We start from the raw sequence: 14,112 nt of genomic DNA on the forward strand, positions 1-14,112 counted from the left end.
CACTGGGATTTTGAGTCCGAGGATTTGGGTTGAAATCCTGGCTCTGCTACTCAATAGCAGACTGAGTAAGAGTCTCACTCATTTCTCTGGCCACTCACTTCCTCATCTGTAAAATGACAGGGTTGGACGAGAGGCCCCTTCCAGCTCTAGACCCGGCACAGAGTAGTAGGTGCTTACAAATGTTATGTTTGATGGATTAACTACTTAATAAATGTCTATTGAATCACAACAGAAAGAACACCAGAAATTGTGCCAGAAGAGACACGGGTATATTAGACAATCCCTAAGGAGCCTCCATTTTACCTTTCCATCCACTAACTTTCCACCAAGGAGCTAGGTGGCAAGGTGGACAGAGAACTAGGCCTTGGAGTAAGAATCACTTGAGTTTAAATGCAGCCTTAGATACTTACTAGCTGTGTGGGCAAGTTATCTAGCCTGTCTGCCTCAGTTTCCTCAACTGTAAAAGGGGATAATAACAGAGCCTACCTCCCAGATAGGAACACATACCCTCAGCTGAAATCTACATTTCACTAAATTTTAAGGTTTTTTGAGTTTTTTGTTGTTAGGATCAAATGAGATGATATTTAGCACAGTGCTTAATAAATCCATCCTTCCCTCCTTTCCTGATGTATTTACCGTTCAGTTCCTACAAGTTCCTGACCAGGCTCAAAAGATCTGGGTTCTGCTTTCAGTTTTGTACTGACTTGTTCCAGAAACTTAGGAAATTCACTAACTTTTGGGGTATCAGTTTCTTCTTCTGTCAAATGGAGAGAAGAATCATTGTTTTCTCTAAAGCTCAGTTATACCAAGAGAGACAATAACTCACATGAATATAGTACTTTAACGGGCTAAGAAGTACTTTCTCCCACAAAAATTCTGGGAAGTAGGTAGTGGACATATTACTATCCTCGTTTTACAGATGAAGAAGATGAGGCTCAGAAAGCTGGGGTGATTTGCCCAAGAGGATACGTGTAATAAATCCCAGAGCTTGGTATTTTCTTCTATTTCTTGCTTTTTGGGGGAGGAGGAAGAGGGGGAGAAGTGAGTATAACAGCTAATGTGGAATTTTTTTTTTTTGCATGCGCACACATATTTGTAATGGATTTTATTTTCCTTGCCTTCTCAATGGTGGGAGAAGGGGACAGGAAGGGAGAGAATTTGGAATTGAAAATTAAATAAAAACTAAATTTTTAAAAGCCCCAGAGCTTGGATTTGAACAGAGATCTCAGGATACTAAGTCTACTGCTATCTTTCATAACCTCTCTCTGTCTTTTGAGGATCAAATGAGCTAAAGAATGAGCCTGTCCTTTGAAAAGTAAGAAGTACACCACAAACATAGGGGATTATTATGATTATTATCACCACAGATTCCAGGAGCTCAGTTAGACAAGTCCTATCGCTTCCTTGTCATTTCTGATCTGAAAGACAGAGGGGATGATTTTAGAAAATGGCCTAAGGTCTTTAGACAGGGGATCCAACAATGAGTCAGAGGAGGCAACACGTGGAGAAAACAAGCTTGGGAAAAACCTGAACGACCATCTAATCCAACCCAATCACTTTACAGATGGAGAAACTGAGACCCACAGAAGGGGAAAAACTTGCTCAAAATTAGAAAAAAAAAAGATGCAAAAGGCAATCACCTATCTTATACATATCTGCTTGCCATGATGAGGGGAAGAGGTCAAGGGGAAAGGGGAATTTTAAAAATAAAGGCAAATATACCAAGTTCTGCCCTATAGGCCTAATCTCATAAATGTGTCCTCTGTGTCACTAATCCACCAGAATATCAACTCAATTGCAGAAAAAAAAATTAATGCTAAAAAGTAAATGTCTTGTAAGGGACACATACCCTCATCTGGGTCTACATTTTAAGTTTGTTTGTTAAAACTTCACATACTAAAAAAAGGCTCCCATCACTGGATGACTCTCAAAGATGTAGACTCCATGCCTAGTCACTCTAATCGCATGCTCTCTCACACCAGAGGCAGTTTTGCCCTTGCTGAGTCCCCAAAGCCACAAGATTTTCAAACCTTTAAGAATTCATAGACAGACAGGGGAAGGGGGTATGGTTGGTCTCCTTCTACTGGCCCAAGGACTCAGTTCCATTTAATTTTCCTGAGGTGGATGCATGAATGAATTCAACCACTGCTCTTAGCTAAGTTATAATCTTTAAATATTTTATGTGCAGCTGTTCACCATGGGCTGCTCTCTGTACTCAATAATACATAAAGCCATTGGTTAGACTTCTCTATGGAGGTTATCCGAGGCTCCACTGGATAAAGACACCGGGAGTGAGACCCTGCATGGCGATGTCCATGAGCTCCCTTTTCTAGGCAGCACAAGGATCATGAGATCACAATACAGACATATTATGAGGAAAGGAGAAATTCCCTGTCCTGTGAGTGGTGATGAGAATTCTAGTTATTGCATCCAGGAAAGCTGACTAACTAGGGCTGGAGTTCTTGATCCATGTAGACCAAGATGGGTCCTGGAATTAAACAGGAGACACCATCAAGACCAACTGCCTCTGGGAATGATAAGTTAGCTCCTGAAAGCTAGAACTGTTCACCACAAATTAGCTGAAGTGTGCACTGTTATTAAAATTCTTGGGACATTCTTGGTAGGCCCATCTTCATCTGTAAACTGAAGGGACTAGACTAGATAATCACTAAGAGCCCTTCCAACTTCTGACATTCAATGCTCTTTCCCTTCTTTTTTTAATATTTTATTGTACTAAGATTAAGGTACCTTTCAAATCTGATGGTATATAACAACCTATTTTTTAAAATATCCTCTCCAGAGTTAACATTCTATGATGAATGAATGAATGAATAAGCATTTATTAAGCACTAACAATATGCAAACTATGAAAAATGAACTCAACTAGAGGCAGCTAGGTGGCTCAATAGATAGAGAGAGCTGGGTCTGGAGTCAGGAAGACCTGAGTTCAAATCCAGCCTCAGACACACACGAACTGAGCAAGTCACTTACCCTCTGTTTGCCTTAATCCACCAGGGAAGGAAATGGCAAACCACTCCAGTATCTTTGCCAAGAAAACCCCATGGACAGTATGGTTCACAAGGTCACAAAGAGTCAGACGTGACTGAACAACAACAATGTGCAAAGCACCGTGTTCTATGAACTATGTTTTGAGGTCCTTTCCAATGATAACATTGTCTATAGTCCAAGTACACAATATTTTCTATCTCATGACTATAAAGATCTTCACTAAAAAGAAATAAATTCAGTCATCTGGCCCCTCCGCAAGGGGTCCCCCAAGAAGTTAAGCCTTTGATAAGTGCAACTCAAAAGTCAAATTAAAAGGCAAACTTGACTCCCTGAAGCCCAGCTCCCTAAAAAGCAGTGCTTCTACACTGAAAGCTAACACAACCACCCACAAAGTACATCTGTGTTGTATGCATCAATGATGCTCTTACCAATGGGATAAGTTTCTCCACACTCTGTCTTTCAGACAGGATTAGGCTTAAGGTAAGGAGAAGTTTTAAGTGCACAGACTGAAGAGTTGGGAAGAATTACAGAAATTGTTTAGTCTACTACTCCCGTTTTACATTTCAGACTTAAGAGGCAGATTTGAGTGGTGTGACTGGGGCAAGATCATAAAGGTGCTGAGCTAGCAGATGTGGCCTAGGAAGCCAGGCCCCCTGACAACTCCAGGTCCAGGGCTCTGCCCACTACTCTGCCTTGCCTCTTACTAAGGAAATGTAGATAAGACTTGAAAACAAGAAGAACCTAAGAGGTGAGCAGGATCTTAGAGAACCTCTCATCTAATACCCTCATTTCATAGATGAGGAAACTGTGTATGTGGGTAGGTGGATGCACACACAGGCACACTTGTGTGTATGTGTGTGTGTCTACTCTGTGTCCACATGCAGTCTTAGAGGGGATAAGTCACGTGCACAAAGTCACCCAGAAAATGAGAACAAGAGTCTTCTGACTGACAAGGCCAGTGTTATTTCCACTACTGCATATTACCCACATTATGTCCTGTTTTCCATGGTACAGACAGGATATGGGGAGGGAAGGAGAGAGGGAGAGGGGGAGGGAGGGAGGGGAGAGAGAGACAGAGAGACAGAGACAGAGAAAGTGACAGAGTCAGAGAGACAAAGACAGAGACAGAGATAGAGAAAAGAAGTAGAGGCAGATTCGTGTTAGGGGCCAATGAAACTACAGAATATGTCCCCGGTATTCGTGGGAAAGGAAGCTAAGTTGGAGTGGAAGGAAAAAACAGAAAACTGCTGTGGGATCAGAGATAACATGGTAGAATTTTCCGGGCATTATTTGGACAATACTGACTGAGAAATTTCTTCCTAGAAACTGAACAGTCAACAAGAGGCGCTGATAATTTTTTTGGTGGGGGGAGAGCAAAAGGGAACAAGGTAGATTAAGGCACTCAAAGGAAATGTCTTTACCCCAAGCAGTTACTCTAAATTACTCCTGTTTCTACCCCCACCCCACCCCCCACAATGTAATGGGTGTGTGTGTGTGTGTGTGTGTGTGTGTGTGTGTGTGTGTGTGTGTTTTTAATGAGCAGTGGCAATTCACAGTGCATGTCTAGAGCATTCTGCCCTGTAAACTAGCCAATCAGATAGGGAAAAAATCATCTCTCAACATTCCACTCAGCATATAATTATATCTTTTACATCCTGAGCACTAAATGGAATTTGGGTTTCAATGTCCCAGCCTCCGCGTAACCAGATCCCACCCCCAATATGGGCCAAGTTGTCTAGTTGACTTTTGGGGGTCTTGGGCTGCTGCAGGAAATGGGCCCTGCAACTTTTCCCCAGTGACCCACAACTTGGTTTTTTGCCACTAAACATGATGCTCCACACTGGCTCTGTCAGAAAATAACGGAGGCTCAAGCTTCATTGGGCATAAAGGGTAGCATTTCCTCACATTCTCCTAGTGGCAAGAAGAGCTTTAAATGGCATGTGTTCCTTCCAGCTCATAAGCAGATAGGGCTGGTTGGACATGAGTCTCAGAGTGTCAGACCTGTAAGAAGCTTGTGACATCACAGACCTCAAATCCAACCCCATTTTATAGAAGAGTTCATTGAAGACAAGAAACAACCTCCCCAAGACAATACAGTGTCTGGCAGCAAAGCTGAGACTAGGATTCAGCTCGCCCAGTTCCAAGTCCAAGGTTCTTTTCACTACACCATGCTTCCTCTGTGCCTATTAGTACCACAATCCCAGCCGGGTCCCTTGAATAAAATCCTCAGATTTGCATGAATGTCATTTTGGCTTGATTATTCTTCTTCTCCCCAAGGGCATATCACCCTTTTGGTGGGATTTTCCCAAACTAAAGTTCAAATTCAAGAGTGTTAATTATGGTCAAGAAGTTTGCAGAAGTAGCAAGAAACTGAGAGAAAGGGTGTTGGAGATATGTTATAGGATGAATGCCTTAGAGTGTTAAGAAAACCTTGAAATTAAGGCTCCAGGAGAATGGATCAGGAGGTTACCAGTGATACTTGCCAGCAGGCTCTCCTGTCTACTAAGTCTGACAGATTAAAGACATTAACCCATTAGGTGCCTCCTGAGATCAGTCCCCTCATTCTTCTAAACTGTGGTCCTTTCTCTGATAGGGAGCCCTGGTGAATGGTTTGAAGAAAACTATAACTGCATCACAATGTCAATCTCAAAAACATGAAGGACCTTCCCAAACGGCAGCCCCAACTTACCTTCCTCCCATTATGCACCTGTCATTTATGAATCTACCTTAACCCTTCCTGAATCTGATCATTTTTAAACATCTCCACAGCTGACTGTGTGAAAGGCCTTATGTTAGGTGCTTGGGAGGGGGAAGGAGGGAGGAAATGCAGAGATAAATAGGAAATGATCCTTGACCTTGAGGAGCTTAGAAGCTACATTAGTAAAGGAGAAATGACATACACATGAATTGCCATGATGCACAATTCTAGACATTTTATTCTACAGTGGCTAAATTCCAGTGGCTGGGGTTCTAATTGTCCTAAAACTTCCTCTTTTGAGCTATAAAGGGAAAAAGCTGTGTATAATCCATCTAGCATTCTGGGATTTGGTAAGTAAATCCTAGCTTAATGGCTTCAGAGACTTCAGTCCTACCTATTTTCTGCCTTTTCCTTTCCAGGCAAAAGGATCTCAAAGGTAGCAGCAGCTTCTTCCCCTGTGTCCCAAAGCCAGGTCTTGCCCTAGGTAGGAAGCCTCACTTACCTGCTCGCAACAGAATGACCTGGTCATCCAGAGGCAGCTCTGAGAAGTGGGGGATTCTCTTGGCCCATTCCACCAAGGTGAAGAGCTGTTTGTCTGCTGCTTGGCATATGTTCGTAACAGGGTCGTTGGGCTGCAAACAGACAGAGGTACCATGAGAGGTAGGAAAGGCATACATGTGGGAAGAGGGGATAGGGGCTGACCCTACTAGGATCACTCTCACTCAGGGTGAGACTTAAACTACTGTCCAGAGGGGCTGAGAGACAATTAGGACTCAGCTCCAGGCTGCATGTACTTTGCCTCAAGGGGTGGAGAACCCTTCTAAAAATTTATTTCCTGAAGAAAAGTCCTTCCTAGATTTATGGAACCTCAGAACTGGAAGGGAGGTCAAAGGTCATCTCTAGTCCAACTCATACCTGAACAACAGTCCTTTCTACAATAACCAACCCAGGGCAAGTGGGAGTCCAGACTTTGTTTGAAGACCTCAAATAAGAGACTCTGGAATCCACGACTTCTTGAGGCAGCTCATTCTATTTTTAGATAACTCTCATTTACATTAAGCTTAAATTTGGCTTTGTACAATATTCAACCACTGTAGCTAGGGCCAAGCAGGACAAATCTAATCCCGATAGTCCTTCCAGTGTTTGAGGATGGATATTATGACCCCTTTTAAGTCTTCTTAAGCATCTACATCTTCTTCAACAATCTTTGTAGGTCATCTGTGCCCTTACCATCCCTGCTGCTTTCCTCTACAGGAACTCCATTGGGTCAAAGTCTTTCCTACAATATGGCATCCTCTGATGCTCCAGATGTGGCTGGACCACAGTAGAGGGCAGTGGCACTGTACCCCTCCTGTCCTACACACTACAACTCCAGAAATGCAAATTTCTAGGACAAATCACATTAGCTTTTTCAGATGCCACATCACCCTTGTGACTGAAAACCTCTCGATCTTTTCCCACAGAAACTACTGACCAACCATTTCTCCCACGTATGAACTGGCCAAAACCAACTACAATCATTTCTTCTGATCCAGCCTCTCCCTGACAATTGTATTTGCAATTTCTGAATTTCGTTTTTTCTTGACTTAGCATGAGACATATTTTTAAGATGTTAAAGTTTGCCTAATTTGTTAAGCTAGGTGAAGGAAGAGATCACATTATTCACTTACAGGAGATGTGTGCATTGGGGGTGGGGTGGGGGAGATACCAGTAGAAGGCTGAGAGCTGAGATCTGAGCACTGACCATTTGGAACTAGCAGCAGAACCCAAGGTTGAACCAATGCATGAGGTGCTGCTGTTAAGAGAGCAGTTTCTCGGTCTGGTGGGCTAAATGGTTATGACTAAGATGGGAATGCTAGAATCACTGAACTCTGGAGCTGGATGGGGCCTCAGAGGGCATCTAGTCCAGCCACTCACCAAGCACAGGGATTCCATCTACAAGATCCCTGAGAAGTGACCATTCAGCCTCTTCTTGGATGCTGCAGTGAGGGGGAGCTTATCCCATCCTGACACAGCCCATTCTATTTTCTCATAGCTCTCATTTTTAGAGCTGAGAACTGCTTCTCCCACCTACTTATTTTTTTCTTTTGCTAAAATCTGCACTTTATTTTTTTAATTTATAGAATAAAACAAGCATTTCCATAACACAGTATAATAAAAAAGATGATTGTACATGAAACTACAAATCTACTATGTACAAATTGCTACTCCTTTCAAATATACAACAAAGTTTAAAAAAAAAAGAAAAAAATTTCCACCTACTTATTATCACTTATTGGTTCTAGTTCTAGCCTCTGAGGTTATGAAAAATAGGTCTACTCTTTTTTTCATATAACAGACTATCAGCTATTGATCATGATGACACCTCATCCTCCCCATCCCCCAACCAAGAACGTGAGCTTTGGCACAGGTTCATCCACACGTGGATTACTTTAATTGTTCTAACAGCCCCAAACAGACCCGGACGCCCTGTGATGAGTAACCCAAAGTAGATGATTCTACTGAGATTAATCTACCTTTATCTTATTTCTTAGGCAACTCTAAGAAGATAAATTACAGAGAAAATGCTGACTTGCTCTCAAAGAGGGTGTTTTCTTACCTGGCAATTTCCTATGTAACAGGTCCAGTATCTATTTCCAGCCCTATTTCTTATGTGACGACGCATGATAAATTCTAGAATTCATTTCCTTTCATACTGAATAGAGGATACTGAAAGGCTTACTGAAAGCCAAAGGATATGGGGACCTACAAGGTTTGGGAACTCCTGGTCTAAATTATCCCTGGGGTCTGCTTATGAAGTGTCCAGAGTGAAGTATATGTAGCACACTATCTGGGGCTATCAGAGCTTTAAGGCTCCAGGCAAATAACAGGAGAGCAAACTGAGGTAAGACTTTCTAAACCAAGTGAGCTCAGACTAGGTAGGGGCCCCTACCACGCTCCAGCACCGCCTTGGACTTTAGCAATGATCCTTACTCAGCACCTGGCATCTAGTAGACAATTGGAAAAGGAAAGACAGAGCTTGAGAACTTCACCCAGTTAATGCCAGAGCCACTGGCCTTTGATTGACACCCTGGCTGCTCCACTTCCTAGGTGTATGATGTTGGGTAAGCCACCACGCCAGCGCTTGGCCCAATGCCTCGTATATAGTAGCACCCAATGAGCATCTCTTGAATTGGATTCAACTGAACGGACCCAGTCCCAACTTCCTCATTTGAAAAAAAAAATAAGCCTACTTATTTCACAGCGCAATTATAGGGATCAAATGAGATAACAGATGGGAAAATCCTCAGGAAACTTCAAAGTGATGTAAGCATGTGAGTATGCTTTATTTTTCTGGACCAATCCTGTGATTTTATTGGTTTAGGGAATTCCCAGTGAGGTACTCTCTACCAAAGCAGTCTAGCACCTGCTCTGCCAATGAGAGTCTAAGCAGGGATTGCTTGTAAGCATCAAGAGCGGCTTGTTTAGGGTCATATTACCAGTCTGCGTCAGGAGTGGGATTTGAAACCCAGATCTTTCTCATTCTGAGACCACGTCCCTTTCCACTACCCCACATCTAATACACCTCTCTAGAAGGTATTATTTATATAATTATCCTAGTTCTCCAACAAAAGGCTGAAAGGGAAAAAGTCCCCCTTCTCCCCCCTACCCCACCCCCAACTCCCAGTCCCCTTCTTCTTATCGATTCGTCCTGCAAGGGATTGATTTCCACATGAGCCGGGTGCTGGAATTTCATCATTCCATAAAACACAACAACTGAAGCATTGCAGCGGGAGAAAAAATACTTCCCTTTGAAATACTACCTAATAACGAAAACCATCTGCTCTTTAGTAGGACGTGCAGTCTAAACAGACCAAATCCCTGTTTAAAGAAACTGCTAACTGCTCAAGTGGGACGGCGATTACAAATTGGATGACGAGATCCGCCGCAGTGGTTTGAAAACCTTAGGGACTGGAAAAGGGGGCAGGGAGGAGGCGATACGGGTAGATGGATGGATTTCATCGAGAAGCGTGGCTTGCTGGGCTACACTAAAATCACAGGATAATGCAATGGTCAAATAGGAAGAAGCCTTAGAAGGCATCTAGTCCAAGATTTGTTGGACCTGGTTCTTCCAACAGCTCAGTTCTGGTGAAGGCAGATGCCTTAAAGCTCAAGTCCCATCTCTAGCACGGGGCCATCCCTGGCCTCCAGCCACCCTTTTTCTCCTATGAATTCTTACGTGCTTAAAGCTTGAAACTTACAAACGAGCACTGAATTAATTAAATGGCAAGCCCCTAGAGAGCAGGGTCTATGCCGTATTTCTCTGGTATACCTGGTGCCGAGTAAAATACACACAGTACATGAGTGTAATGATGAATTTGATTCTACACTGTTCTCTGTCTCATGCCTTGATTTCCAAACTAGACAACATGATCTCCTAGAAAAAACATTGGACCTGAAGTTAGGAGACCTGGGTTCTATTTCTGGCTGAACCACTTAGTTAACTGTACAGCCCTGTACAAGCCACTACCCTTCATGTGGGCCTGAGCTAACTCTTCTGTAAAATGAATAGAGAGTAGGATAGAGAGTAGGGCTGGACAGGATCCTAAAGGCCCATAAGCATCTTGATCATAGAATGTGAGGGCTGGAAGGGACCATACAGTGAAGCCCAGAGAGTCCTATGTCTCCTAGAATTCAATCCACTCATGTTACATACTCATTTGATCAAATCTCTGCTTTTTTTCCCCCTACATTCCTCATAATGCATAAAGATTTGATAAAGACCTGTTAATTAATTTATTAATCTAAAACTTCACAGTAAACATACCGAAGTCGGAAAGCATCCTGTTCCTCAAAACATCCCTTTCTAAAACAAAGTAACCTCATGTCAATCATCCCTGACTCAGGTTGTGCAAATCCTCCAGGTCAAATGAAGATGACAGTTCTGATAATGGAAGGTACAACCTAGAGAAGTGACTGGGTGGCACAGTGTATAGATCACTGGGCCTAGAGTCCAGAACACCTGAGTTCAAATCCAGCCCCAGATACTTACTAGCCATGTGACTCTGGGCAAATCATTTAACCTCTGTTGCCTCACTTTCCCCACTGTAAAAATGAGAATAATAAACCACATCTCAGGCTTGTTGTGAGGATCAATGAGATAAGATTTATAAAGCACTTAGCACAGTGCCTGCACTTAATAAATGCTTGTTTTCTTCCTTTCTCTCTGAATCTCAGTTTCCTCATCTATGAAAAAGAGAAGACAGAACCAGATTATCCTGCAAGTGGACAAAATCCAACTGTGCTACTTGCTTCGATCCCTGTGACCACAGATAAGCCACCTGAACTCTCTGGGCCTCAGTTTCTTCGTCCTGTGGTGACTCTGGGTTCCTACCCACAGTGGAAGGGATGGTGGGGGTGGGGAGGCAGACAGTGCCAAATCTGAGGAAGTCAAGTCTAACCTTCTTTTATAGGTGAGGAAACTAAGCCCAGAGAAAGGGAGTAACCAGCACAAGATAACACATCTCTAAGCAACTTTTCACTGAAAATCCCTATAATTTTATGACCATGTCTGTTATTGTTATTATTATTTTTCTAGCTCTGGCATTGTATAGTTCTTTGATTTTAAGCCTTTACATTGAAGTCAGAGGGGCTTAGTTTGGAATAATGACAAAGTATGAGAGGCGGTATTTTTAAAACCTTGGAAAAAGACTAAGGGACTTTACGATGGGCCTAATGTCTTCCCTAAGAAGACATTTAATGTATAAGGAGACAAGCCACTTGAAGGTTTGGATGAGAACAAGCATGGAATCAGAGCCCTGGTTACTCCAGTGTAAGGAGGTGGGAAGGACTGATGGATGGAAGCTTAGTGGAAACAGCATCAGATTCAGAGATTTGAAGACCTGGCTTCAAAATCCAATTGTGCCACTTGCTTCTAGCCGTGTGATCACAGATATGCCACCTAAACACTCTCGGCCTCAGTTTCTTCATCTGTTAAATGAAAGGGTTGGACTGCATGATCTCTGATGTCCCTTTTAGCTCTAAATCCTATAAACCCAAGGGTTCTCCCCTTGAGGAGAAGGGTAGACCCATTCATCCCCTCAGTCCTGCCTAACACAGGAGAAAGATGAAAGGGAAAGTATGAAACATGTCCTACTGGCCACACTCTTGATCACATGCATTAATTAAACTTCTGGACTGTTTAGGGGATGGGGGAGACAGTCACAGCATTTGCTGATGGAATTTTAATCACTGTCTCACAAGGAGCGGCTTGTCAGGCATTCTCCCTGGAGCAGGCTGGCGGCTCCACAGCTGAGGGCATTCTCTCCAACCCTCTCAGCCCCTAAAAGACCATCCCCTTGGGTAAGGGCTTCCAGGCACCACTCTGGAGCATGTCTGACTGGAAAGCTGTTGGCTACTTGATCCTCCTGGAAATGGGGAGCTTAGAAATGCCTTCCAAGGGACAGTGGCGACTTGAAAGTCTCTCTTCAAAGGCTAATTAAGAGTGATCAAGCCAGGCTCAGCTCAGTTACTGGTTTCCTCTTTCAAGGAGCTGAGAGCTGGACAGGATTCTGCTCACTCAGCATGCATCTACTGTCAGCCTACTGTGTGTCCACTCCTATGGGGGATATACAAGGAGATGTGTGGTAGAGTGGGTAAAGTACGGGGCTAGGAGTTCAGAGACATAACTTGGCTCTCCCACTAATCCTCTTTGTAACCTTGGGCAAATGGCTCCCCTTCCCTGAGACTTAAATTTCTTCATTCTATAAAATGGGGGAGTGGGGGGTAGATTAGAATGGAAAAAATGAACGAATAAAAAAATTTCTAAAGTGTTTAATATGTACCTAGCACTTTGTTAAGTGCTGGGAATACAAACGGAAAAAAGAGACAATTCTCTCAAGGAGCTTACATTCTAATTGGAGCAGAAAACTCATAAAGGAGGGTTCAGGTACAAGGAGGATGGCAAGATCCATGGATTCTTGGGGTACAATGACAACTCTTAGGCTTATATTCTCTGTCTCATGTCTTGATTTCCAAACTAGACAACATGATCTCTTAGAAAGAACATGGGACCTGAAGTTAGGAGACCTGAGTTCTATTTCTGGCTGAACCACTTAATTAACTGTACAGCCCTACACAAGCCAATGCAGGAGATTCTTGAGGGAATGAGGTAGGCAGGTGGTCCTCAATCTTACCAGAAGACTAGAGTGATTTTCTGCTCTCTAAACAATGTGAGCAGCCATGTCTGGCTGGAAAATGGAGCTGGGGGTGGAGACAACTGCAGAATGAGTATCTAGCCCACCACCACTGGAAACGGGGGTAGTAGGGTCAAAGTGCTGGAGCAGAGTGGTGACTCTGGGTTCCCACCTACAGTGGTAGGGATGGTGGAGGTGGGGAGGTGGACAGTGTCAAGTCTAAGGAAGTCAAGTCTAACCTCCTTTTATAGGTGAGGAAACTAAGCCCAGAGAAAGGGAGTAACCAGCACAAGACAACACATCTCTAAGCTCCCTTTCATCAAAAATCCCCATGATTTTATGACCATGTCTGTTATTGTTATTATTATTTAGTATTATTGATATAATGAGAGAAGAATGCATATGAAAGGGAGACAGAACAAGCTGAAACAGAATCCCAAGAGGTGCTAGGCTGTTAGTACAGATTTCGAACCCTGAAGGAATTCAGAGAAATCAAAATACTTCCTAACAGAGGATTTTCTTTTGCTGGAAGTTTTCACATGGAAGCCTGACCAACCACTTACTGGAAAAGTCATAGTAGGGCTTCCGACTTTGCTGAGGATGCCAACTCTGAGATGCTCTGATTTCTATGAAGTTATGAGATCTTTGTGGAGCCTGGCCCTAAGCTATGCATGGGGGGCTGGTTCCTTCCTGTACCTTCTTCCTTCCATTACATTCCCTTCTCTTCAACCAGACCAGAAGCTCCCTGAGGTGTGGGACAGTGGTTTCTCTAGCTTCACTGTCTGATACCACATCTGGTAAAGAGCTCTTCAGGCAGCAGGCAATCAGTCTCCAAGTCTTAACTTCATCGATGTTTGACTCAGTCACAGTTGTGACTTTGGAGCACTGTAGAGACTCTGAGACCCTTCCTTCCTTGCAGAATTTTCCTTTCATGGTGATATCTTAACCCAGGGGTAAAACTCTGAATTGTCCAAAGAAAGACCAAGTTTCAAATGCTTAGAGAGAAGGTAATGGTGCTCACCGGCATTCACCTACTGCTACTGTAGAAATGATTTAGACTTCCTCCCTAGAGCAGAACTGGATAAAGACAAGTGAGAGCAATAAGGCTGGGGAGCCTCATGGCAAGAGCATGTTTTAGTGCCCAGAGTACTAGAACTAGAGTTGGAAAGAAAAAAAAGAGCATCATAGTATTTAAATCTGAAAAAAAAAAACTTTAAGGCCAGAGATAGT

The 14,112-nt window shown here is 43.2% G+C and overlaps 1 protein-coding gene across 3 annotated transcripts in view; it reads right to left on the reverse strand.

Annotated features, from left to right (window-relative positions):
* Positions 1 to 14,112, reverse strand: part of RXRA (retinoid X receptor alpha) — a 288,589-nt gene that overhangs the window by 21,183 nt on the left and 253,294 nt on the right. For all 3 annotated transcript variants that reach the window (XM_020981921.2, XM_020981920.2, XM_020981922.2), the window contains exon 6: positions 6,210 to 6,339. In XM_020981921.2, the coding sequence (XP_020837580.1) occupies positions 6,210 to 6,339 (130 nt within the window). The remainder of the gene's footprint in view (positions 1 to 6,209; positions 6,340 to 14,112) is intronic.

This window comes from Phascolarctos cinereus, unplaced genomic scaffold (assembly GCF_003287225.1).
Source record: "Phascolarctos cinereus isolate Bilbo 61053 unplaced genomic scaffold, phaCin_HiC Scaffold_2;HRSCAF=192, whole genome shotgun sequence".
In the NCBI taxonomy this organism is placed as follows: Eukaryota; Metazoa; Chordata; class Mammalia; order Diprotodontia; family Phascolarctidae; genus Phascolarctos; species Phascolarctos cinereus.